Source organism: Gopherus evgoodei, chromosome 8 (assembly GCF_007399415.2).
Source record: "Gopherus evgoodei ecotype Sinaloan lineage chromosome 8, rGopEvg1_v1.p, whole genome shotgun sequence".
Lineage (NCBI taxonomy): Eukaryota > Metazoa > Chordata > Testudines > Testudinidae > Gopherus > Gopherus evgoodei.
The window spans coordinates 68,178,357-68,206,187 of NC_044329.1; the positions used below are offsets into that span (position 1 = coordinate 68,178,357).

General features: G+C 41.8%; 1 protein-coding gene across 8 annotated transcripts; it reads left to right on the forward strand.

The window, feature by feature from the left end:
- Positions 1 to 187: 187 nt before the first annotated feature.
- Positions 188 to 21,874, forward strand: LHX9 (LIM homeobox 9). 8 transcript variants are annotated; one of them, XM_030573882.1, is made up of 6 exons: positions 188 to 459; positions 6,220 to 6,504; positions 8,229 to 8,431; positions 9,526 to 9,881; positions 15,652 to 15,854; positions 17,118 to 17,712. In XM_030573882.1, exons 2-6 carry the CDS (start codon positions 6,331 to 6,333, stop codon positions 17,373 to 17,375), a joined length of 1,194 nt encoding a protein of 397 aa, XP_030429742.1. In that variant the 5' UTR covers positions 188 to 459; positions 6,220 to 6,330; the 3' UTR covers positions 17,376 to 17,712. The 8 variants fall into 8 exon arrangements, with proteins under 8 accessions (XP_030429742.1, XP_030429747.1, XP_030429745.1 ...); XM_030573887.1 differs by having other exon boundaries at positions 6,386 to 6,504; XM_030573885.1 differs by lacking the exon at positions 188 to 459 and adding an exon at positions 4,816 to 4,870.
- The last annotated feature ends 5,957 nt before the right edge of the window (positions 21,875 to 27,831 follow it).

Genomic DNA, 27,831 nt, shown 5'->3' on the forward strand with positions numbered 1-27,831 from the left:
CTAGCTCCCCATTAGCACCTCACCTGATTACTGAGGCGGGAGAGCTACGTCAGGAGAGATGACTGAGGGAGCTATACCAAGAAAATCCAGCAAACCAGCTACTTTTGGGAGGTGGGGGTTCTTTTTTTCCATGCTTTTTTGTTTATTTGTTCTGTTTAAAACAGATTTGGAGGAGTAAACACGAAAGTAAAGGACAGGTATAAAGTGTCTGTTGGTGAGAGGTCAGAGGTTAGAAATTCACGTCAGTTCTGTGGTAGAGGCTGTGGCGTGGGGCAGGGAAAGGGAAAATATCTTTCCACCAAGCGGCTTGTTGATTTTAATTAACACAGGGATTCTCTGCTAGAAACAAGGAACAACCTCCATCTACTGGCTAGATCATTACGTCTCGTCTCCTTCCAAAACCCATTCCTCACTCATTAAGAAGGGAACAATTCTGGGGGAAGCTGCTAAGGTCTTAAGGTAAGATCCTGCCTGAGTCTTTGCTAAGAATACAACTATTTAGACCTCACGGATGTCATTTGCTTGCTTTTTTTTTTTTTTTTTTTTTTTTTGAGCGGCACAGAATGGGCTTTTCCCCAGGTGTATTCGCAGGCGACATTTGGTGCATGTGAGTGTGTTTTAATCTAGAAATAGCAGCCTTCGAAGATTGAGCCATTCTTTTTAATAAAAGAGCGGCTGGAAGAGGGGAGGCTGTTTTGGGGTGGGTTTTTTTGTTGTTTTTCGGGGGGGGGGGCTTCTTTACCAAATACACTAAAATATGACCAGTTCCCTGGGAAGCTTCGTGCGTCCTTGTTCTGATCACAACCAGGGTGCAAATACAAGGTTCATAGAAAACAATTAACAAGCTAACAGTTCTGAACTGCTCAACACAGTTCGGTGCTAGACTATAATCTTGCTTTTGGATGTGTGTTTATGTGTTTGCGGTTACTCCCCATTTGGCTATGTGTTTCGCATTACTGCGCCGCATTATTTGTAATTAAAATAACCTCTTCTCAAGCCAATCAAATACGTACACATTTCCAGGTTACTGGGAGATACAAGCACTTTGCTCTAGCTGGGTTTTTTCCTCCAATTGTTCTTTAGATAAAGATAATCTGTGTTTGTGTTACTCCGAGACTAAGAGCCACCGTACAGCTAGCCTGGGAAAGAGAGACTGATTTTGTGAATCTCTGAGATTGTAATGCATCAGCTTTCTCCATTTCTGTATCATTCGAAAGTTGCCCGCAGAATATTTATGGGAATTCGAGCAGACTTCTCCTGACAGAAAAAAGGTGGTGCTGGCAGAGGAGAGACTATTTCTGATATCGAAGAGGATATTTACACGACAGTATTGTTTCCTTAAAATGCAATTCATTTAGACGCTGAAGCAGCTATATCTGAGCCCACTGCAGAAGGAATGTAACAACATTCAGATTTTCCTCCTTTGTGCCCAAAGTACTTGTATTAGCCGCGGATTTTGCGGGGTGATTAAATTGATCGTTAAAAGCATTTATCCCATCACTACCTTCTAGAGCAGAAAACAGCATTAGGATTTGAAAATAGATTTCACTGTAGCCACCGCACTCGAAGGCACCAGGATCAATGGTACTGCTGCTTCGAGAGGGTTGTTTGTTAATTTTACTTCATTTTCCGAGTCAATTAAATTGGAAATTACGGAACAGTTCGGGCACGTGAAAGAGGGAGGTAGATTGCTGGGTTTTGTGTCTGTGGTCAGTTGTCCGACCCCTGATCCGGCTCGTCAGAGTAGCACTAAGCAGCCCGACACACCCTCTGGCATTGCCACGGTGCCATTCTCCCCAGATAAGCAAACGCTTGATTTAAGGTAGACTAAGGCAAAACCTCCTCTGCTTAAAGAACCCGACTGCTTGGATACTCTCCCCCTTCTTCTAATTATTATTTGTCAGTTATTAGTTTGTATGTAGACCTTGTCCTAAATCCTCAGAACTAGACACAAGATCCATTCACGCTTTAGCAGGCTTGAGGCAGTAGTCCGTGGCAAAAAGATTACGGTCTCGATAGCAAAACGGATCCAAATGATCGCATTCGCACGCAGGAAATCTGCCCTGGGCGCATGCTAATTGCAAAGCTGGAAGTGGTTTCAGCCGTCGCAGGGAAGGTTCCATGGAAGCGCTGAAGCGGAGGCGCGTTTTGTGACCACTGCAAAGCATTCAGTGTCGCGATACAGAGACAGGGCAACATTTTACCTGCCGGGATGATCTCAAAAACAAGAGCATCCGTCTCACCCCTTTAGTCCGGGAGTCCGAGCCGCACCCTGTCTCTGTCTTTGTAAGGGAAAATCTGAAATCGCATAGCACGAGCTGAATGGAGCCTGGATATTACTCAGCGTCATTGTATCCTTCCTAAAATGCCATTGATAGAGAGATTGGGTGGGTGAGGCCGTGTGAAATGAGAAACCAAATTCAGAATCAGTAGGGCACTGGTATAAATCGATTCCAAGAGGAGAATCGTTCGATTGGATGTGACATTTCCTGTCGGATTAGTTTTAAATGATGAATTCTCTCTCCCGTCCAACCAAACCAGCAAAACTCCTCCAGGAGCCAGCTGTCTGTCGCCCACCAACCTGCCCGAGAGCAGCAGAGTTACAATGTACAAAGAGAAATGAAATCTTAAGAATATTGAAACAGATTTACCTTGGTCTACTACGGGCCTTTTGGAAACGAAGAAGTCACGTTTGGTGCTAGCAATAAAGTTTTAGTGTCGCTCTAGGTCAGGAGTGGTCTGTCAACATTAGGATGTTAACGAGAAAAAGTTTAAGAAACCCCTGGCCTTTGCTGGACCAGCAGCAGCAGCAGCAGCAGCTAGTGTATCCTTCACCGTAGCTGATGGAGCAGAAAGAAAGGACTCTAATTAATTAAGTGCGCCCAGTTGTAAGGGGTTTAGTCATTTCTGAGTTTTGTTATGGGATCTGCCCAATTATTCCTAGTAGCGCCACTGAGCTAACATAGTGATAGAAATGTAACAAATGATTTTTGGTTGGTTGGTCTCTCTCTCAAACGCCCTGGCTGGCTCGGAAGCTTTCCCTCTGCACCTGCAAGTTTTTCACTGAACCCAGCAAAAAGCCATTAGCAGAGAAAATGGGGAGGAAAAGGGGAGAGAGCGCTTCAACTTTTCAAGAGCACTTTGCCTGAAAGCGCCCGGGAGCTGCTATTGTAAACCCCGCTTCCTGTGGGGCGGGCTGGCAAGGAGAGAAGGCAAGAAGAAGCCACTTTCGGATGAGTGACGTGGTGGAGGGAAACCTGCAGCTCATTGTACTCCTTTCTGGGCACGGAGACTAGCCTTTATTTTCAGTGCGGTCCCAGAGGTGCGGTCGCACCAAACCACACCTCTCTAGGCTCCGGGCACAGGCGATGAGTTTGCTCGGTCTCAGCCTCAGGCAAACGGGCAGCGAACAGCAACACACAGGACAGGGCTCGAGCGGTCCTGGCTGAGGAGAGAAACAAACACATATCGGATTAGGGTCGCCTCCACGCTGAGTCCGGGGTGATTTTGAGCACGTATCTATTCCAAACGCAAGCGACTTCCTCTCTGGCAAACAGGGCCTTGCGGGGCAATCCTGATCGTTCTCATAAACCCGAAAACACTGGGAAGCCAGCTAGTTGGGGCATGGTTTGTTTCCGCTACTACATGAATATTTGGAAGGGCATAAAAAACACTTTAGGCAAAGAGGAATTAGCTAGATTTACAGTGATAACGGGGATATTTATATCATCCATCTGTTTAGAATAGATTTTTAATCATTTCCTAAACAGCTCTGCACCACAATGCACTACACACCATTTATATATGCGCGAACACCTGTAATCTCTCGAATAGGTGTGCGCACATGTATCCACACACACTCTCTGTAAACGGTTTAAATCTCTTCTATGTGGAGAGTAGAGTTCGTGCTCTTCCTTTAAGCCATTAACCCCTTCATCTTTCATTACAATTGTTATAATTAGGCAGCAAAGCCGTTGCTTCTGAATTCCTTTCCTAAAGCTTCATCTACCCACATTTGCTGTGCAATCTTGGCTTGTATCCCCCCCAACTGTTTTTTCTTGGGGGGCAAAGTAGGTGGAGAGGCAACTTCTTCATTTTCTGGCCTGGTTTGCGCAGCTCGGCAATAAATAAATAAATACATTTAAAGTTTAGAAATTCCACTGCAAACAACACCCGCAGCCCGGATTGAATCGCCTTGTTTACCTTCCTTGTGGTTTGTTGTGCTAATTGACTTGTTTTCTCCAAGGAGAACCCACCCCTTTGAACATCCCCACTCCCCCTTTTATTTCCAGGCGTTGACTGCTTTTCAGGAAACTGCTATTTGGGAGAGGAACTACCCATTTTTAAGGAAGAATCCCTGACTCTTTTGTGTCTGCCGTATCGTGTTATAGGCATTACTCTCCCATTTAAAAAAAAATTGATTTCCATCCAAAAGGGCTAATTACATTACTTACAGTAAATAGCAGCCCTGCTGTCCAGGGTCTAGTGTGCCAACCGAGAAAAAAATACCGGCTTATTTCACTTGATTGGCTCCATCTTTGTGTGAAATTGTGTTTTATGAGCTGTATTCTGGCACTGGGAGGAATGTAGCAACACTCAATCTGCGAATAACATTCATTTCAGCTACTTGGGGCGAAAGAGAAGGGCGGATTTGGGGGTTACATGGGCGGGGGCGGAGACGCCAGGAGTCCCTGTTCGAAAGGAAATGGGGGCTGGAGGGGGTATTTTCACGAGTCGTGCTGGAGTTTAGGGCAGAAGGCCACTGAAGGAGCCAGGGGAGAAGAGCTGCCGCCAGGAAGATCCTGCAGCGGGGATTGAGGTGTCAGGAAACAGCCTGCAGCTGTTGCAGAGAAAGGCAAGGCGGAGAATGGTGTGAAAAGTAAGTGGGGAGAAGCTAGAGCTGGCCCAGCCTGACTGTCCCACCCAGCCCTGCACACAGCGCTCGCTGGCACCGGCGCAGCCAGCTGAAATCTCCGCTTCTCCCCGGGAGTTGTAGTGCGCGGCGCAGAGCTGCAGCTGGGGAATGGTTCCAGGGGGGGCTTCCTCCCTGCCCCATAACTCCCCCCCTCCTCAGCTCACGGGATAAGGTGGGGCTGCGGCTGGGGTTTGCTTGCACTGTGAGGCTGAGGGCGAAGGACTGGGGTCAGCGCCCGGCTGGACTTTAACAGGGCTGGAAGTTTGAACTTCACCTGGGGCTGATGCTGGGGGGTGACTCATACCCCTGCGGCTGGACAGGAGCAAGTTGCCTGGCGCTATCCCCAGCATGCAATCTCTGCCCAGAGTCTGCGGTTACGTCTTCCACGTGGAGGCCTGGGTCCACCCGACACGAGCGGGACTAATTACCCAGCATCATTTCCATGGACACAGTAACTGAGGGGAGCTTAATGCTATTTGGTTAATTACTCTGCTGGCAAGGTCCAACCTCTCCCCACGATAGTAACCTCCACCTACGCTCACAAAGGTGTTCTTCACATTTTCCTGCCGCCACCAAAGGGCCTAAATGGGGGTGAATCTGGGGTCTGTAGGCGGCCTTGGCCATTCAGCACCATCAAGGGAGACAATAAACACTGCAAGATCCTGCACTTCTATGGGCAAAGCTGGAGGGGGGAGGCGAGACGGGAGAGACCCACCAAAACAGTCCAATAGGTACTTCTCAGCTCACCAACCCTGCACAGGATACTCTGAGTTTTCCTTGTCCCTGTAACCTCCGTTTCCCCCCCCCTCTCTGTGTTTGGTGTGGGGTGGGGGTATAGATCCCACCTCACCCACCATCCCCAACTGGCATGTTTGTCACTGCTTGCCCATCACCGGGGGTTGAGAGGAGGATGACAGGTCTTTGTTGTCTGAATAAAAATCAGTAGCAGCTCTAGGGAGAGAACTCCTCCTACTAAATTATCAAAAATGGGCTGGCTTTAGTCTCTTAACAAATTGGACAGAGCTCCGGAAAGCAGCAGTCCCAAATCCAACCTACAGGCACTGGGAACTTTAAAGCAACCAGGGACTGCTGAAAATAGCACTTCTTTTTGCTTTCTTTGTGTTCAAAACTATTTCCTTTCCCGGCCGATTTGGCTGCCCCTAGTTCCAAGTCTCTTCAGTCAGGAGCCCCCGCTCTCCAGCGCAGTAACAGATTCTCCTGCTTGGTTTTTTTGTTTTGTTTTTTTGTTATTCTTATTATATTATTGTTCTTCTCCCCCTTGTTTGTTTTCTGCACATCTTCAGGAAGCCTTCGGTTCTTGTGCAAAGAGAAGCCACTATTGCAATCTCCCTCTGCCTGCTCCGTGCGCCTTGGTGTAGACATTTTGGATGATCTAAAGACTCTGGGGTCTGTATATGGAAATAGTGGGGTGCAGAGCGGAAGAAAATACTTGTCCTTTCCGTCCCCCAGCCATGCTTTTCCACGGGATCTCCGGAGGCCACATCCAAGGAATCATGGAGGAGATGGAGAGGAGATCCAAGACCGAGTCCCGCCTGGCCAAAGGCGGACAGATGAACGGCCGGGAAACGGTAAGAAAGAAGCAAGCACCCCTTTAAAGGGAATCACTGCAAGATACGAGCCTGCACCCTGATAGACACAGTCTGGGGGAAGAGAGAGACTCTGCTTTCCTCCCTCCCCCATTCCCTTATGCCCCTTAAGTTTAGAAACATTTCTGAGGCTCAAGTTAATCACCAATCGCTCTCTAATGGAGTCTGTTATGCTGGGAGGCTGAGCCATGCATTCGTCTAATATTTGGGTGTATGTGTGTGTGCGCGCGCTCAACTGAGTCATAAGAGGGAAAATATTTTAAGTTTCATAAGAGGGACACGTTTTAACTCATTATAGCGAAGCAGACCTCTCACTGTTGCATAGTTTGCAGTGGGAGCTTTGCTTTCTCGGTTATCAAGGGGCTACGGCCGGGTTTTGAAAAGGTGTATTTTACCCTTAGCAGCCCTGGCACTTTCCAGACTGGATTGTAGAAATCTTCGCTACAAAATAGTTTGTTTTCTTCGGGGTGAGGGGCGGTGTTTTAAGTAAAAATGTCGCTTTAATGTCTGAAAAGGGAGCAGCCCCGCTGAATATTATTTCTTACGATACATTGTCTGGAAATAATCTGTCTTTTCTTAGCAAACGAGTTGTAACCTTGGCATCCCACGTCTGAACAAACGGTCCCCTAGCTTCATGAAATATCTTTTCTGCCTTTCTCCTGCTTGTAGGACTTTCGTTGAGCACTAGAACACAAAGTAATGGCCTGGGGAACTGCTCTACGGAGCTATTGGTTTTCCCCCTTCCTCTGTTAAATAAACTCCTGAGGGTTTTACAGTGTTAATTCAGCTCATTCCCCCAGTTGTTACAAAAGGGGGAAAACAATGAATTGCGTTTGCATTTTCAGCTGAAAAGAATTCGGTGATAAAAACAGATTAATTTTTTACTTTTCATAAAACAACAAAACAAAACAAAACCCAACTATTTTAAGTTTACGTTTGTGGGGGTTATTCTGGTATGTACACTATCCCTCCATCTCCATTTCTTATTACTGGGATTTCTTATGGAAAACAGGCCAACAGAAACTTGAAAAGATTTATTAATGAAAGGAAAAGTCAATAATTTTAAGGGAGGAAACCCTCCCTGTGCATTCTTTTCATGAGGATCACTCTCCAACATTTTGATTGTTCTCAATTAATTCTTCACGGACTATTTCCCCTTCATTTCTGCTTTAAGAGGCCTATTTGCATTTAGAGGAGGGATTTTAAATAGTTTAAGCTGTATTGAAATTTAACAGGAATTCGAATTGGGAGTGTCTCCACTGATGCAAATTTCCAGGGCAGCAAGGCGATATTTTTCTACTCGTAAAATACTCGGTAGTCTGGATTTCCTAGCGCCAAACGGTGCAATTTTAAAGCTAACGGGGAAGATACATCCAACTCTGTAACTTCCCCAGGACTAGAAAACAATCAGGTCTCGTTTTCTAGTGAGGCCTAATCACCGGGCTACAGGTACCGAAATGAAATTACATCATTAGAGAAGGCTCAATGGGCTAAACAACCAAGTCGTGTCCTAGTAAATACATCCCTAGGGGAGATGGTCTGGCCCCTTCAAAGGCCAGCGAAAATGCAGCCAGTTCGGTTCGGAACAGCTGGGGGTTCTTTCTGTGAGACCAGTCTTTGGTTCTTGCAGCAGTCCCAGTGCAAGAATCACACCGCCCGCTTGTCTTGATTTGTTTTCTCATCCACTTTGTGTGGTTGTTTTGCAGAACATGCCCCCAATGAGCCCCGAGAAGCCTGCTTTGTGTGCTGGCTGTGGAGGGAAGATCTCAGACAGATATTACCTGCTGGCTGTTGACAAACAATGGCACCTCAGGTGTCTCAAATGCTGTGAATGTAAACTGGCTTTGGAGTCAGAACTCACCTGCTTTGCCAAGGACGGCAGTATTTACTGCAAGGAGGATTATTACAGGTACAGCACTCAGTCCCTACCGCTTCAAATGCACATCCCTTCCCAGAACAGCAGCGGCCAAACCTCTCATCTCCAGCTAGGGATAGCTTCTTATAGGCAGAGACTTCTCATTTATATACACGTGGCTTTAGGGCAATTGCATCAAATGTGCCCCCTTTGTAAATCTCGCACGTGGAAAATACGGATCGACATTTTCAAGAGGCACAAAGATAAAGCATGTTACGGTATAAACAACAACAGGAGATAGTCAGTTTCCCACTGGTCTAAGTGCGGTGGGATCTCTGCCTAAATTTCAAACAAATGTTTCCCTGTAGCTGTAGTGTGTATATTCATTTCCCGTTTCCCAAGAGCAAGGGTCCCCTTCCTGAATTGGCTAGGTATCTAAGCTAATGGCAAAGCTCTGCTTTGGAGAGACGCTGTAAAGAATAGCAGAGACAGCTCTTATTGATACAACAAACCATCCGTTCTGCTAAATCAAATCAACTCCTTGCAGCTCAAGACTAGATTTTTAATTGTCATCGGTCAGTGGCTCTAGACAGGCAGGATTCCAGCAGAGCGCAGTTTTGTGGCTTGCTTGATTTGTTTTGATTTTCCCCCAGCCCCCGTGCTCCGTTCTCTCTCCCTCCCAGCCTCTCAGTCTGGTTTACGGTTTAAGGAACGAAAAGGAAGTCGAGAACAAGTTTTCCCTCAATGCTGCTTATTTATCTTCATTAACGCTAGTCGAGATGTTGTAAAATAAAATAAAAAAAATAAAATAAAATCCAGGCAGAAAGGTCAGTTTCCTGAGACAATTAAAGTGGACTATTTCTGGCCCATTCTGGTTTTCTCATACACAGAATTTCTAACAAGCCCAAAGAGTTTACGTTAGCCAGGGCGGAGACTTCAGGAGAGGCCTACCTGAAAGCTGTTCTCTGAAGGTTGGGTAGAAATGGGTCCAGCTGCAAGATTTGGGAGCAAATATTTTTAGGCTCTCAGTTCAGGAGCAGAAAGGAGGGTGGGGTGCGTGATTCAAGTCAGGGGAGCTGGGCAGCACCTGGGGGCTGGGCAGTACCTAGCATCTTCCTGGTTGATGCCCACTTTTCTGTTTCCTTCAGAAGGTTCTCCGTGCAGAGATGTGCCCGCTGCCACCTTGGGATCTCAGCCTCTGAAATGGTCATGAGAGCTAGGGAGTCGGTTTATCACTTGAGCTGCTTCACCTGCACCACCTGCAACAAGACTCTGACCACAGGCGATCACTTTGGCATGAAGGACAACCTGGTTTACTGCAGGGCCCATTTCGAGACCCTTTTGCAGGGTGAATACCCGCCTCAATTGAGCTACACTGAGCTGGCTGCCAAGAGCGGAGGGCTGGCACTGCCTTACTTCAATGGCACTGGCACAGTCCAGAAAGGGAGGCCCAGGAAGAGAAAAAGCCCAGCTCTAGGAGTGGACATCGTCAGTTACAACTCAGGTGAGAACAGCGCCCTGAACCTTTCACTCCACAGAAAGGGGCCTTCTCAGACTCCCCTCCCCAGCCAGGCCATATCCCAGTTAACCACTGGAAATCAAACAAACAGTGCTCTGAGGGTGGAGCATTTGCAGGAAAGCGAACAGAAGCCCTTCTGAAAAGCTGTCTTCCTCTATTAATGTCAAATACCCAGGCAGTCACTTCTCACGGTGAAGACAACACCCCCACTCCCACCCACAAACTCAGCCCTATAGCTCTGTAGGAATGCGGGAGAGGTGGTTGCTTTGATTGTCTCAAAATCAAACCCTCCATCACTCGGGCCCCAATTCAGGGTCATCTAAACTGATTAACAGAAAATAAATCTGGAGGAAATATGTCTGATTTCCCTTGGTCCGCAGGCCTGCATGTGAATCCGTAGGTACTGTACTGATATTGTAATTCATTCCTCAGGCTGAATAGTTTCCTATTTTGCTGGCACTTTTTTTTTTTTTGACCCTCTCCTCCACCAGCAGCCCCCTGCAGCGGGGCAATAACAAGTAGCGTATCTGCTCCGTTCACAATGAAAGAAAGGGACAACAGCTGAGCTGAAACAGCGTTATTACTCGAAACGCTTTTAACCTTAGTACCTTTATCATCCAAACATCAGAAAGCGCCACGGGCCCGAATTAAAGAATTTCAGGCAAGTCACACAGAGTTTCACTAACCTGCAGACGAACGAATTAACCGAATTTAGACCGAATTAAAAAATAACCGATCCCAAACGAATATTTTTACTGAGTTTCGATTTATTCATGACATTGCCCTGTAACACGGAAAGAAAGGTGTGTGTTGAGTCTGGGGGTGTTACAGTGAGCAGCTCTGTGTTTTCCTGTGTAGGCAGCAAGACTTTCAACTCCCAGTTAAGCTGGGGGACGGAATTCAGGGCGGTGATCTGCAGTTGGGCTGGGAAAGGCGCATATGGATGGTGTGTCCATGTCCAGTAAGGGGGCGAGGGATGCTCGAGGACTCACAACTTGGTTCAATGAAGCAAAGCGCTCTGAAGTGGTCACCGCGGAGGGGTGCACAGAAAAGGGGACCTGTCTATTTCAGTTTGAAGAAACTGCTCTGCGCTCCATAAAAACGCATCAACTCCGGCCTGGAATTCCGTCCCCAAGTTCAACCCATTTTCACTGAGACACAAAGATTACCCCCTTCCCCCCATCAGCACAAACCCCAGTCCTCCCTGGGCAGGCACTTCTCTTTGGGGCTGTTTGTGAAGAGGACTTCAGTGTGGAACTGCTTAGCTGTGCGAGGCTATTTCAGCTCCTCTGATGCGTGGACCTTGGAGCCAGGGCAATCAGTGCATTAATTGTTCTTTGTTAATTGAAGATGACATTGGAATCCCTGGCCACTGAGCAGTCCCTAATCAATTATCTACAGGGTATGAGGAAGGGGACCCTGTAGCCCAGTCACTCGCTGGATTGAGAGCCAGGAATTCAGTTGTGGATCCATGTTATTCCTTATTCGCAACAATTGTCCGAGCTCCTCCAGACCCCTAGAAACCAAACGTTTAGAAGTCATTCACTGTGATAATTAGGCTCGCAAGCTTGGGGAGAGGCGAGCAAAAATTGGCTACAGCGAAAAACCCTTTGAACGCTAATGTGGGGCGCAGTGAAACGCATTTTTAAAGGCAAATGTGGTGTTTGCGTTTGTTTGTTAAGCTAAAAAGTCTTTTCCTTCTTTCTCCCCCTCGTTCCCAGATAGTTAGACGGGCCCCTCTCTGCAAAGGAGGTTAAAGAGCCGCATCTAGGACTAGGAGACAAAATGTAGCTCACACAAACGGCAACGCAGAGTTTACACGGGGAAATGTCCGAGTAAAGCTAAGCTACTTCTGACCGACTTCTTTCAAGTCAAGATCAGCCAACTTAATTTTTGTAGCTTTAGCATGTCATTTTGGGGGGGGAGCGGGGGAAGGGGGATACTATGAATACCCACTGCTGGCACGTGGTCTGGAGAAAGTACCTTTTACAACTAAACTAAAGACGGTCTAGAGCTGATAATTCCAACCATTGACCAATTTAACACCCAAGAAAGCCGCAAAATGACATGAAATAGATATAATTGTTATTTGAAAGGAAAAACCCTCTGCAGTAGGCAGCCATTTAAAAAAATACATTTTTCCTCGTCCGCCTTTGGCTTCAGGATTGAGAACTATTCTTTTATGTAATTGTCTCCAAAGGGTAACGAATCTAAATAGAACAAACATACAGGATTCAAAGGGAGAATTTAGAGTAATCGGAAAAGTGGATCAGAGATCGGGTGTTTAAACACTTACACTTTCCCAAAGCAGGAAACAGTTTAAAAGGCAGTATGGTAGGGTATCTTTCTCTCAGATATTAGCCACAACATGTGCTGTCCTTTTGCATATGTAATTAACGGTTTAGCTAGAAACCCGGGTACTGATTCTCTAATTTAATTCAACACAACAGGATAGAAAGGATGAAGTGAAAGTCTTTTGTCAGGCACGATGGATTTAGTTTTAAAAAACCTCACCAAATATCACTTTCAATTGTATGTGGCAGGGCAGCAAAAGGTGTTTTCCTTTTGGTGGTATTTCATTAATTCTGTACGAAAGAAAGCCAGTGAGTTTTTCCACCTCTAAAATATTGCAATTCCAAGTCTGTTCCTACTTTCAAACTCCAACATGTTCGAACTGCTAAGTGAATGTGTTAGTGACCCCTAGTGGCATCTGTAGGCAGGCGTATTCCTCAGGTAAAAGCTGAAAACTCGTTAAAGAACTGTGTTTATCAGGACCCTGATCATTACTAAAACCAAAATATTTGTCTTTAGACCCGTTTAACTGCAGTTTTACACCCTGATAGGTTCCTGAACACGGACACTAGTGATCAGTGATTGTTTTGTCTCTTAGCTGCAGTTCACTGTGAAAACATATCTGAACAGTGGAACATAACTTAAACCTATTTGTGCTAAAACTTACCAAGCTTTGGACTGCACTCTGCAGCCAAGCAAAGGAACCCATTTGTTGTGTTAAAAGCTGGATTGTAACTGACCATGTAAAATAATCTGAAGAGGGGCATTAACTTACCTTTCCAATAAATCAAGATGCTTTCCTAATCAAAACGCATATATCATCCTATTCATACTGCAAGGCGAAGGACATTATGGAAACAACCCAAACTTCTAAAAAATTGAATTAAGTGTGTTGCTAGCCCTGATGCAGCAAACAGTTTGACCATACAATGGAGAAAAAGTTTATTCTCAAACAAGGTAATATGAATCTTGCTTAGATTATGCGTGTACGTATGTGTATATATTTTATATATTCACACACACACAAAAAGAGAGGATAGTGTTGTGGCTAGGCACTGGAGTAGGCTCTAGGAGAACTGGGTTTTGTTCTTGGCTCTGACACAGTCCTCTTTTGTGACCTTGGATAAATCACTTAATCTCTTTGTTTCTCTGTTCTTCGGCAACAGACTAGAGACCTAACAATACTTCAGAGGGTTATGACGCTAACACCATTAATATTGGTGAGGGGCTTAGGTACTATAGTGATAAGTGCCCTATAAATAATGTACTTGATCCATATTAGCTACTATATGTTAGAAATAATTTCTATTTTGAGAGCAACTGTGTTGAACAATTGTACAATGGACAGAAAGGTCATCAAATCTGAACAGTGTAAGTTATCTCAAAATGAAGGCAATTTTTCTTTCCCTAGGGCAATATTTTCCTCAACTATTGCTCAAGAGCTCAATCTCTTAATGTAATAATTATGCAAAGTGTATTTGGTAAGATCTTGGCAGATCTTGTAGGAAGTGTATTGTGCTGGCCACTAAAAAAAAGGTGGTGCAAAGAAACATGCAGTAATGTATTGCCTGAATTTGAGCTGTCAATAGTTTGTCAGGCAATAATGTAGCATTTTAAGCCAGATGATGCTATTTCAGCCACTTAGAGCAGCCACTTAGAGAACAGACTAGTGTAATTATTATATAAATTGGGATTGTCAAAGGCACCTGAGGTAGTTATGAGCCCATGTCCTATTGACTTAGGCACCTTGGAAAAGCCAAGCCATGATAAATAAATAAATGCTCAGAAACCATGGTGACAAATGAGCTACAAGAGGCTAGCTAGGCTAGCCAGTCAGATAAACAGGCATTGTTGTTGCATAACTTGAATGCTTTAATAAAGAATGGCCTGCAAGTGGCTAAAATAACTTCTTAGGGCAAAATTTTGATTTCCTTGTTCACCATGAATAGTATTTTACTGCTCAAACAGTCCCATTGAAGGCAGTAGGACTGCATGTGGAATAAAATGTTATTCAGCAAGAGTACAAATATTGGAAACCTGATCCTAAGTTACTTTCAAGGTAATTTCCACTTTCAGATGGTTTCAGAGCTATCAGTTTATTTTTTTTGAAAATAGATACTACTATAATTGCAGCTAGAATCTCTTCCATTCTGGATGAGCATTCACCTGATCCTTTGTTTATGTGTTGTGCAGCTACCATATGTAACTGTTGACTCGTCTGTTAATTCAGTAGGGAGCAAAGCTCTGAGAAGACTTGAGCTTTTTATTTTTGGAGTAGCTGAAAGTTGTTTTACCTCTTTTTAGCATTGCAAGTCTCAGAGGCTCTACTGACTGATGCAGTGCAAAGTGCTGTGTGCTTTTCATATTGGCGGTGGTGGAGGTGAACTAGAAGTTGGCTAAAACTAGTTAATAAATCCAACTCTAGGGAAGTAGACTAAAGGAAATTCAAATGAAGGATTAATGAAGCCTGGGCTAATTTACATGGTACATTCTTAACAAATTTTAAATTAATGTTTTTTAATTCATATTCTTTGTTACGTGACAATCAGATTTGCCCCCTGTGTGATTGTGCTAGCTTTGTAAAATATTATCCTGAGAGTTATCAGATTATTTTTCAGGTCAAAAAGTAAAACATGGATGACTTTGTTATTTTTCTTGGTATTTGTGTCATTCCTGTCCCAAGCATAGGCAGTGACACCATGGTACCCAGCACTACTACTGGCCTGGTGTGCAACTCACACCCAAGAGGCAGTAAGCTGTAATATATTTCTCATTCAAAGTCACTTTAACAACTTTACACATCATCAAATCAAGGCATATCTTTAGTTCTGTGATCTAGTAGTTGGCATTCCACAGAATGGTCTATGTAGATGCCAGTCTAGCTGTGGTACCATTGCAGGCACCAACCCCAACACTTTCCATATAAAATTCTAGGCAGAATCCAAATGCATTTATTTTGGGTTTTATCAACAAACAGTTCAGTATTTATACTTGTCATAACAAGCCTTCCCACCTAATGCTTCTTTTTTTGCCTGATGGTGATTTGGGAGGATTGAAAATGTTGGTTTGATCTTTACTCTTCTCTCAAGATAGGGCAGTTTCAATGAGTGAAATTTTAAATGATTCTTTGGAAACGTAACGAAACCCTTCATCCCTAGAGGGACCTGAAAATTAATGCCAAAGCAGTGAAACTTGGCAGATCTACCCTCAATATACTGTTTCCTTAGCAGGTGTGAGCCTGGGGGATATAATAAATGTAAAGTACAGGAAAAGGCCATCCTCTTCACCTTTATTTCTTAATCTAAATACCCTTCCTATCCATCCAGACACCATATTAGCTTAATCCCCTCTTTCTTCTCCAAAACGAGCGTGTGATTGTGGAAACTTGCCTTAGTTTTATTTACTACAGTATGATGCATGATCACCACCAACTCCTTGTTGTGTCATGTTGTTTACTGATCAGGTTGTAATGAGAATGAGGCAGATCACCTGGACAGAGACCAGCAGCCTTACCCCCCGTCCCAGAAGACTAAGCGCATGCGCACTTCCTTCAAACACCACCAGCTCCGCACCATGAAGTCCTACTTTGCTATCAATCACAATCCAGATGCCAAGGACCTCAAGCAGCTTGCCCAGAAAACGGGCCTGACCAAGAGAGTTCTGCAGGTAAGAAGCCACCATCACAGGCTTAACAAAAGTCCCCTCCCCCTGCCAATACAATAGTATCTCCCTTATTTAGGCTGTTATATGTATATCTCTTCTTCTTAGTATAATATTGCTGTGTCCCTAGTGATTGTGCAGAGAACTTAATGGGTAAAGTACTATATGGCAGGAGTGCCCACTGTATAGCTCACCACCCAAATTCAGCCCACAGAATTCTTAAATATGCTTTGTGATCACCCTCATCCCTGATATGAGGGAACTGTCTCCAGAGACTACAAGCCCCAGTGAGGGAAGAAATGCATCCTGGGACTTGTAGTTTCTATATGGTGATCTCTATATTTAGGAGGTAGAAGCAATCTGCTCCATTTTACACAACTGAGGTGCAGCCTTTGGGCTCCCTTTAAGTTGTCATTGTGGCCCTTGGTTGGGCAAAGTATGGGTTTCCCTGGGATATGGCAAGCAAGCTTTGGCTGATACAATCCTCCAGGACCAGATTGCTTCCTATTCCGTGTCTATCACTAAAGTCCTCCATAGTAAAGTCAACAGTTAGTCACTCCCCTACCTAAGATACTCCCCCCAAAAATAAGAGTTTTAAAAAATAAATAACTGTAAATTCCCTCTCATTGTGTGCTAGCTCAGTGAAATTAAAGTGAGATATGTAGTGCTGTGTGCAGTGTGCAGAGAGAGGGCAGTGATCAAGGCAAAAGGAGAATCTATTTGCATTAATTGCTTGTCCATGCTACATGTCACCTAAAATATTTTAAATGAACCTATAGCTTTACAGGGAAGAGGACTAGGAAACCCATATTAATAACCAGTGCTATAGGGAATGGTGTCATTTCCCCTTTTAAAGTTTTCAGGCTTTAAAAATGGTCACAAAAGTTTACCAGCCCATGCACAAAATCTTTACTTTACCCATCCTTTACCATGATGACCTAGGACCTAGGTAATGGAACAACACCTCCCACCCTAAAGATATGTTACTTGTCCATCAGAAAAGTTACTCTCCTTGGATGAGTGGGTGAGTAGAGTTCTGCAAGGCTGCTCTAAGGGATCCTCATCGTGGGCCTCCATGTTCCATTTATCAGCATCCACAGTGCTGGACCTAATATACAGATGCCTTTGTATGACGGAAATGATGCAAACTAGTAGTAAACAAAGATGTAGAGTTACTTAGATGATTTGCCAAACAAAAACAAACATAAAAGCAAAAACAAAAACAAAAAGAAAACATCGGTAAAGAAATCAATTGGGATTGGTTTGCAGGTTTGGTTCCAAAACGCAAGAGCCAAATTCAGAAGGAACCTTTTGCGGCAGGAGAATGGGGGTGTCGATAAAGCTGATGGCACGACACTTCAGGCACCGCCCTCAGCAGACAGCGGCGCTCTCACTCCACCCGGCACTGCGACCACTTTAACAGACCTGACCAATCCCACTATCACTGTAGTGACATCAGTGACCTCTAACTTGGACAGCCACGAATCCGGAAGCCCCTCACAAACTACCTTAACGAACCTTTTCTAACATTTGAGTTTTTTTAATTCTTATTCTTCTTTATTATTATTTACAAGACTCTTTTTTTTTAAACAAACCCACAAAATATTTGGGAAAACAAAAAGCTTGGTGTGTAGCATCTGCAGCCACTTGGCAAATGAGTTTGCAGTAATATGTCTCCATTATAAATGAACATATTTTGTCTATAAATTGTATTTGGATTTTTTTTAATTCATCAGACAATTGAAGGGAAAGTTATGAATCATTCTAATAAGTGCCTCTTAAAATTGTATGTTACTTATTTCCAGAATCTTGGGGGGGAAGAGAGGGAGAAGAAAATTATATTCCCACTCTGATAATCCCGAGAAAGCCTCTGACAGTTCATTTAAAGCCAATAGTTTGCTGCTCCAGGATTGTATGTGCATTTATGGAGTTTCAGAGTCCTAAGTCTAACTTTATTTTTATAATACATGTTTAAGTTTCATACTATGTATTTTTCACACCTACAGAACAAATTAAATTAGGAATTGGAACAGATAGAGGCATTCCAAGTGTCAATGCTTCTTCTTCTTTTTCTTCTTCTTCCTTCTTCTTCTTCTTTATTTTTGGGTATAAATATTAGTTATGAGCTTGACCCTGTATTAATTGAGCACCCAAAATTCCCACACAGGTCAATAATCTCAACCCTGCAAGCCATTCATCCATGTGGAATGTCCATTGACACCAGTGGGAGTAGAGCACAGATGGAGGACTTGCAGGATTAGGCTCAATGGGACTGGTGTGTAGGCAAGGACTGCAAGATCAGGCCTTTGGTCTGTGAATTCTGAATTATGCACACCAAAGGCCTTAATCCTGCAAACACTTATGCTCCAGAGTAACTTTACTCATGTAAGGAGGTTCACTGAAGTATACACCAGAGGAACTATTCAAATGAAGAGTCCCATTGATCTCAATGAGTTTTCTCATATGAGTAAGATTACTCTGTTGCATGACTGTTTGCAGGATTGGGCCACAAGGCTGAATAATTCAATATACATTTTAGCATTGCCTAGGCAAAATTTCATTTTTTCCCACTCTGCCATAAATGCCACTGATTTTAATTTAAAAAAATGAAAACAATTCACTCTATATGGCCCTGATCCTGCATCATTAAAGCCAATGTGAGATTTGTCATTAACTTTAGTGAGTGTAGGTTGAAGTTCTAAATGTATACCCATGTTTATCACTAAGGCAATTCTCGATGAATTAAACTTTTTCAGGGAAGATGGAAATAAGCAAAATATAATTTATTAAGATGTTTAAGGAAACTGATTTTAGTACATTATATTCATGCTATTTTGAATTTATTTTAGATGTTTCATGAGATTGTATCAGACACTTTGTTTAATACATGAACTTAAATTTTAGTACATTAATATTTCTAATATATACTTTAGTTTTTTAGCTTTTGTATAAAAGAAAAATGCATTAGAAGAATTCTTATGAAATTTGGAATTGACAGTGGGTAGCTTTGAGGCAGATAAACTCAGAAGACCTTGTGGATGCTGATCTAAATACATTTCCTAGTTTACGATAGCAATTTTTTTTCTTTTTCTTTTTCTTTTTTTCTTTTTTCCTCCTTTTAATTAAGCTAAAAGTCTGAATGGTCTGGGCAGTGGTGAATGTTCATTTGTTCCCCTTTATTGTAGTTTAAAACAATTAGATTGTGGAAAGTCTGAGAAACAGAAACAAAAAATACCAGTAAAGATCTACATCTTGCTTTTAGTGGATTGTTAAGAATAACTTTGCACATAGATCCACTTTTGAGACCCCATCAAATCTCTCTTTTGGTGGTGAAAGTGGATATTTAATATATTTTAAAGGTGTCCTCTTTGGCTGTATAAATGTGTGGTTACATATTGACAGTTCACTGCCCACATTAAAGTGCATTATTGTAACTTTTGCTCAGGGTTTTTAGAAAATTAGCACAGAAAAGTAGCTTATTTTTTAAAAAAAAAGATGATGGAAGAGATGTTAACACTGTAATAGAAGAAAGGTGTGTTTGCCATTATATATTTAGCAAGTATGGTTATCATCTTCTGTGGAGCTTAAATCTTGACTTTTCCTATTTCTATTACCTTATGGGCATTTACCACTAACCAGACCAAACAACCTCGGTAAGGCTGAGATCTTTATTAATACACTTTTACAGGTAAAAATATTGATACTTATAAATTTTGTTCTTTGACAGAACAATATATGGTACTATAGATCTACTTTATTAAGTAGACTAATTATAACTCAGTTCTACTATGTGCCTTATGATATAACTTGGGAGTAAGTTTGTGAAAAATCAGGATATATGTGTTGTTTGTTAAATTAACTGTTTTAAGCCCTTTTGACACCTCACTAGTTTTGTACTGTTTTACCTCTTATTTCTGAAACTCTTTTTATGGTGTATCCTGTTAGAGGGGACAAACATGTCATAGAAAGCAGTTGTGCACTCTTTCAGATATAGTTGATAAATTCAATAATCTTATATATTGAGCTTCGTGTTTATAGTACAGTAAGTGGTCTAGCAAAATTGTCCATGTTTCTTTGTTTATTGATAAATGCATTGTATAGAAACTATTTCCCCTAAATATTTATGGACCAAACAATTGTGATATATCCTATTAAATTTGTGTGAATAAATCATTTTGGATCCAAGGAGTTTTATTTCCCATCAGTTTTTTTTTTAATTTAAGTCTACCTGTATCTATGTGTCTCTTTGCATTTTCACTATGAATGGATGAATGAATGAATGGTGTTAAACATGTGAACGCAATCTTATAAATGTGATTTCCTTTTAGGTTTTCACTTTCTTCATAGTAAATGTACTTACCATTGAGGGAGCAACTTAGGTTTTAATTTTTAAATCCCCCCCGTTTTTCTTTTGCACCTGAAAAGTAATGCCCCACTGATTTGATATTGCAACCTTATCTTAGGATTTTAAAAATCAGATAACTAGCAGCTACAGTAATTGCATGAAAAATATAACAAACAATTATGATGAAATGAATCAAGATTTAATGCTAGGTATATTGAACACAAACTAGAATTGCAGACCCCTAAACGCCAGGTTGCTCTGTAGTTTAATAAATTGTCACTATGATTTCTTTCAGGGAGAACAAATCTTGGGGCATTACAGCCAAACATCCCGACGTTTGAAAATTCCCTAAAGTATTAAAAGAAGGGGAAAAGTTTGATCGGAAATCCACTGCAGTGAAGACAAAGACAATATTAGGTTATGATAATCATATATTTAAAAAAATTTTGAGCCAAAAAATTTAAAAAATAAAATAAAAGACTCAAATGTCATTTCCTGAATGTTAACAAAACATATGTTATTTTATGGTGTTTAATTTCAGAACAAAAGACTTAAACAATTTGTGTGGTATTAAAAACAAATTTAGAGAAACTGTGTATAAAACCAGAGCAACCTGGCAGCAATCTACCCAGCCCATATTTGAAGACAATTCTTCTTAAAAACAAATTAAAAATCACATTTGTCAAGCACAAGTACTTGTAAAATAAAATCCGAATGCTTTCATTCCACTTGCTTGCTAATGTGTATTAGTCATATCTGTTAAATGGCATATTGTAAATTCAGAGAAAAACTTTTCACTCATTTAAGATCATAGGGATCAAAACCCAGTAATTTTAGTACAATTGTTTCTGACTTCTTTTTTTTAATAAAACAAAGAAATCTGCATGCACTTTTCCATCTGTCCCCAATAGTGTACATTTCTGTATGATGAATTTTCTCTTTGATGTTTCTTGTATAATAAATAGCTTTCATTAATAAACATTTTATTTGATGCAAACATAGTTAACTTTATGTAAACACATAGCTAACTGTTGAAATTAATTTAAACTCATTTTTTGAAAAGAAGCAGTACAGTACATTTCCATCATGTTATATATAGAAAACCAAAAGAATGAGGTGGCAATATTGTTGCAAAGTGTAAAATAATTTCCTTTGGTGTTTAAATTTTTCATTTTCTTCTCTTCGTTTGTTGTGTACAATTGACATATCTAAAACAAAATTAATAATAATTCCATCAGCCTCAACAACAAAACTAACAAAGTAAAATCAGCATAGGAAAGCATATGCAGTATAGTATGCAAAACCATTAATGACTTTTTAGAGTACAAAGGTATAATTTATGGAACCCTGAGACGTTTACATCTTCACTATGCAATGAACAAATTTACTGAACTGTTAAGAAAAGGCTGTCCTAAGAAAGAACTGATCTTTGCCCATTCCAAATCACAGCTGAGTTTAACAAGCCAACAAGCAAGTGTAAAGATAACCAATTCTTTAGTAATGAGGTTTTATAATTGTTCAAAGTACTATTTGCAGAAAGTTTTTTTTAAACTATATTGCTATTTAGTTATATATTCAAAGCATATGTTAAACAAATTAACATATACGAGACTTGCCAGAAAATCTTTTCATTAAGATGAAATTTTTATTATATAGAAATGAACCCTATGTAAACAATGTAACTTTTATGAATACTGACAGACATTAAATATTTCACTTATGTGTATCCTCAGCATTCTGAATGTTTTCTTAAACTCTCAGTTTTTGAATACTAAAGAGAAAACTCAAACAAGTCCAGTACATATTATTATTAACAACATAACACAAAATTGCACACAGATTACTTCAACAATCTTCTGAAGACCAGTATGTAGAATGTGCAAGCTGCAGTTACTTATCATTTACTAGTGGCAATTATGGTGACTATTGTTTAAGTAACACTTTTACAGTATGTGTTAACATACTGTTGAAAAAAAATTAGCACAGAGGATTTAGTTAAAATCAGCTTGAGAATTTAAACTCTGTTGTGAAATCCTTAAACTATGTTGATGTATGAAGCAACTCAAGGTAAAAAAGCAATGAGTCATATCACATTATACTATTGGTTCTCTCTGCTGTGCTTCGACAAATAATGCAATTACAAAAGTTAAGAAATTGATCTAATCAGTAAGTGACTTCTGAGTGGGGTCAGGTGCGGGATGGAGGGGGAAATCTATCTATTCCCTGTAAAATCTTGTGCAAATCAATGTGTTCATTATCTGTAGTAAATGGATTAACTCCTTTCCCCATTAATTCTTAGAGCCATACTTTCATTAAAACTCACCCTGAGTGGTTCCAGTTTTCATCTGATTTAAAAGTGGGAGGGGAGAGAAAATTGTGTTAGCTAAAAGCTCTAGGTGAAAGCCTGGCTCCATTGAAGTCAATGGCAAAACTTCCAATGACTTCAGTAGAGCCAAAATTTCACCTGCCCCATCTAACTAGTGCTGTTAGGCGCAGATTCTGCTCATCGATCCATACTCAGAACTACCATTGACTTCAATGAGTTTTGTATGCATGGTGCTATGGCTCTTCTGGAGATTTACATTAGCCCACCTAGATTAGTTCTAAGCAGGACAATACTTGTTTAGTATAGGAAAAGGAGAGCAAGTTAAAATGGTAGGGACTGCAACAGAAGAGGAGGAACCATTGGAAACAAAAAAAGATAGAACACAAAATAGATCAGTGTTCCTAAAAACATGGGGTGTAGAAAATGAGTTGGGGAGGCTTAATCCACTTTGTAGTGGAGAAGCACCACTATCTCACCATGTTCAGCACTACGTGGTACCCTTGTTCTCAACAGAGAGGCCAGTAGGTCCAAGCCTGCAAAATCTTACTCTGAATTGGTTGCCAGAGAAATTTGCAGGAGCAGGTCAAATGACTGAGAGTCAGATCCATAGCCCATTGAAGTTAATGAAGTCTCCCTCTGACTTCAGTGGGCTTTTGGATCAGGCTATGAATGAACTATGAATTGAGTTATTCTCTTGCTTCTAAAAAAACATTCCCTCCGGAACAAGCTTACAACATATAAGATAGAAGGAGCCACTGAATGCTGTTCTGTGAAGAGGACTTCATTCTTCAGCGTTGCTAATCTAAGCACCCTGCTTGAGCATTATATTGACTTCAGAAATATTTTTCCTCCCCTTGTCCGCCCTGCAGTAAAGAGCACAAATTCTATTACTGGAATTTCCAGCAGCTACTGAAATGCTGGAGAAATCACTCAGTTATTCTGCAATGTTGAGCAATTCTTCTGGGCTTCTCACATGACACAGCCCTATTAAGAGACATACCTATCTACATACTGCTAGTTTTGCCTTCAGACATTCAGGCACTTCCATACCAATTTAAGTCATTCAGACCCAAAATAAAACTCTTTACACAGGTACACATTGTAACAAAAGAGAGTCGGCTACAATTTTTCTTTATACTAAAGCTTGTCTTCAGAATAGGTTTTATGTTAAGGATCGTATTGCTGGATGACTTTTCTTTTTATAGTATTTGACCAAAAAATTAAAATATGTAATGCCCTGAAAAGCATATGTATCTAGACTGCTTTGGCAGATGTTCTTTGTAATGTCTAGAACAGCAACTTATTGCAGTCCTTGAAGTCTGAGCTTGCTTATTACTAAAAAGGAGTATTCTGCTTCACTAGTAAATTACCATTAAACAATTTTAAAGTAAAATCAATTCTAACTTGTATTAAGGCAATTAGTATTAGAAATTATGGGCATTTCTTGGTGAATTCAGTTGTGGTTTTGGGCCAAATGAGCTTCTTTTGTTTATGGGCTTCAGACTGTTAGTAAAGCATCCTTTGTAGTAGCTGATGTTAGCCACTCCCAAGAGTAGGGTACCAGATTTGAGGGACCAATGGGTCTGATTCAGTGCAGCAAATCCTATGTCCATCTCTGTTTTGTGTTCTTTTTACACTGGACTGTAATGGGGGAAAATATTTTCAATAATTATTCAGTTTTAAAATGTATTTCTAGTGAATGAAGGTTAGCTGTGCCTCCCTTATACTTCAACTACACAGTTCAGTAGAGATCTCTCTCTGAAAACATGCACAACATTTTGAGTCTTCAAGGCTGCTATATCTAGCCCTCAGGGGTCTTCAACCAAACAAATGATGGAGAAGGAACAGCATAAGAACAGGGCTAGATAATTCACATATGACCACCATGGGGAGTCTTCCACTCATTGCCTACATGATTAGCCCTTATATCATTACTGTGGGAGCAGTATACCAAATATGGACAGATTAAGGCTCTGTGGTGCCTGAGGTAGTGGAGAAAGAAGAATGTTCATAGACTTGAAGTTGGAGCTCTGCAGCAACTGGTATGCTTAACTCTTCCTTCAGGAGTGTGGACTTGACAATAGCCTAGGAGTCAGTAGCCTGCTCTGACCTCCTGCAATCTGATCCTGGGGCAAAGAAGCTACAGGGAACAATCTCTGGACAGAACTTTAGGTAAATAATTGTCCTAAAGAGGTAAAAGGAATGCTATCAAATATCCAAAACCAATAAAAAAGTTACATTAAAAAAGGTCAAAATACAAGTACAAAATACTACTATACATTTAAAAAATCCTGCAGAAGTGTTGGTGACCTCAGTCCAGTTCATAGCAGGTAACTAACCTTGCCAAACTCTTACACCCCTCTAGCATGGCAGGCATCTTTTGGGGGCAATCTCAGCAGAAAGGACAGGAATAAGTTTGGAGACTGAGCTGATTTTGCAATTAATAGGCAAACTCTCTTTTTTTAGACTAAGGCCTGTGCTGCCATTGCTTGTACTGTACTTCTTCAAAGAATAGAAAATGGCCCTCATTATATAGGTCTGACTGTCTGGCACATTTAATAGGCACAACATGCAATTTTAACACTTGGAGAAAACATATGCTACATAAGAAAAAGTTGAGTGGGTGCAATATAGTCCATGACCAATACTGGATGTCCATTTTGTGGCACGTGGGGCCTAATGAATAGGTGTTGCAGAATGTGACTCTTAAAATGGTGAAGTTGTGGTGTCATTCTTAATGCTTGGCTTTCTTTCTATTTTCATTTTGAAGGCATCTTGTTTCTCCTCATAAGCTCCCTCTTGTTACATTGGGATATACGACTGAAGACTTACTATGTATAAATCCCTTGCGCCTGGTACTTTGTGATAGGGTGTACAAACCCCACACTGGGCAACAAGGGGTTATGAGATTATTTTGGGCTCAGCCAGCCTGGCCCAGCCACACCTGCAGCAAATGCTCCATCTGCTGGAGGAATTAAAAAACAGGGAATTAGCTCATTTGGGTGGTAAAACTGGAGGTGAACAGACCTGCTGAGCTGAGTCTAAAAGCTCTGTCACAGCTGCCTAAAGGAGCCCTCCCTAGGGGCAGGAAGGACCCACCCCACAGACAATCAGAGAGGGAAGTATTCTCCTTTCTCCTGCCTATGGACCCTGGACAATGGTAGCCCTCTCTTACTTATTTTGGTTTTGACTTTCCCAACAAGGGAAAGCCTTGGACTAAGCTGACTGGGTGAGGGGGTGGGGGGAGAGCGGGAATGAGAGGAAGAGACCCAGGGAGGACAGCCTTAAGCAGCCTTGGTTGCCAGACTTCTGGTAGCCCAAAGGGCCCTGGGTCAGAGACTGGTGGAGTGGGAGGTCCTGGGCTCCCCTCCCCACACACCCCTTGGCAATCAGGGGTTGCAGCTATGACCACTAGGCAACGTTCCCTGACCAGACCCTGAGTGAGGACCATTACATACTTAAATAGTGCTTAAGAATATGATTATGTCACAGAGGTCATGGAAGTCATGGATCCTGTATCTTTCAGAGACCTCTGTGGCATTTTCCACTTCAGCCCTGGGGTAGCAGGCCTGGACCTATCAGCCGGCTGGGGTCCCACAGCGCCAAGGTGCTAGAGCTTTTATTTGTTATAGGGGGCGGGTGCTGGGCCCCCTCCTTTCCCCCCGCAGTGGGGCTCAGGCTCTCATCCCACACTGCTAAGGCTTCAGTCATCCCCACGTCAGCCCGCCACCCATTACTTTTAGTAAAAGTCACAGATAGGTCATGGGCTTCTGTGAATTTTTGTTTATTGATGGCGATCTGTCTGTGACTTTTACGAAAAATAACTGTGACAAAATCTTAACCTTTAATGATGCTATTTTCATGCTCTGCAATCAAGAATCAGATTCTCATGGGTTAGGGTCTACTGCACCAGGCAAACATAGTTATTCTGTTCTTTTCACATATTTAGTCTTGACTTATGTATCTATGTTGAATCAACCATAACTGCCTCAGCTAGACAAATTGTTCCACTCTTTCTTCGTCTCGTTAGTACTTAGTTAGTTTTTTCTAATAGTGAAGTGTCATGGACCTACAGGGGTTTGATGCCCGAGCCTTTTCACACTCTTATGGAAGTACCTCCATTACTTACCAAGCTCAAAGCTCAGTTTTTCACAAGGATGAGCCCTGAAGCTCTAAAACTCAAACCGTGCCTTCAGACACCAGTACTCTGTTTTTCTCTATGGCTCTACAGCAAGTCCCAAAGGGGCCTGGATCAGCATTTATGCTGCACTCCCCATCAGTACCTGGCCCAACTTGGGAAAGCTAATGATCCAACCAGTGGACCAAATTCAGTGATGAATCCTGGTCACATGCTACCCGAGGCATGTTGCGTATGCTAAGAAGAAGCAAGTCCCAATGAGTTCAGATACCTCTTTATAGACTTTAATTGTTTCAGGGAGCAATGCAAGTAGTGAGTAGCTGCAATGACACAGGGAAGCCTTTTCTATACAAACCAGCAATTATTAGTCAACTGGTATACAGTCTTTGAAAGTCCTTAGGTCAGCATGGAAAAGCCAAGCTTAACACTAAGTCTATATTGCCAGAAGCAACTACCCATTCTCTCCATGGTTCGCGGGCTGGTATCCATTTTAGCCTCTCTTTAGATCTCTGTTCCTGTCTGAGCATAGCAGCAAACTCTACTCAAAACTGGTTTATTTTGTCTTCAGAATCAATCACTCTGTGGCCACCTGTTCTTCTTCTTTGGTTGTCAAGCACTGGGGTTTCTATTATTCGTGCAGGATCCTCCATTCACGTGTGCATTCCATTTGGTTCTTGATAGGCCCAGCTGATGCTGGTGTACATGACATCCACCAATTCCTCTTCCCCTATCTCAGAGGAGGATAGTAACTCCGTCATGCCCAGTAGTTAGCAATACAAAGTGAATGGGTAAAGTGAGTCACACTTATTATTCACAACAAATATTACAAAAATTCCCACATTCTCCACATCAAATAAGCTAATCTCTTCTGCAATTTAATCTTTATCTAGGTAATGATGTGCCTTGCATTACCATGATAGCTGAATACCTCACAAACATTAATTACTTTAAAACCACTGTGTCTCATTTTGGACCTAAACCTACAAGCTCTCCATGTGAGGTATTACCACTAAAGTCAGTGGGAGTTCAGAGATTAGGGGACTTGAAGGATCAGGCCATTACAGCTGATGATCAGATCAACAGTTCTTTTTGCTCCATTGCATTAAATATTTATAATAGCAATGGGAAAATCTCAAAAAGGTTCATCTGGAGAACTTGCTTGTCTGAATCTTAT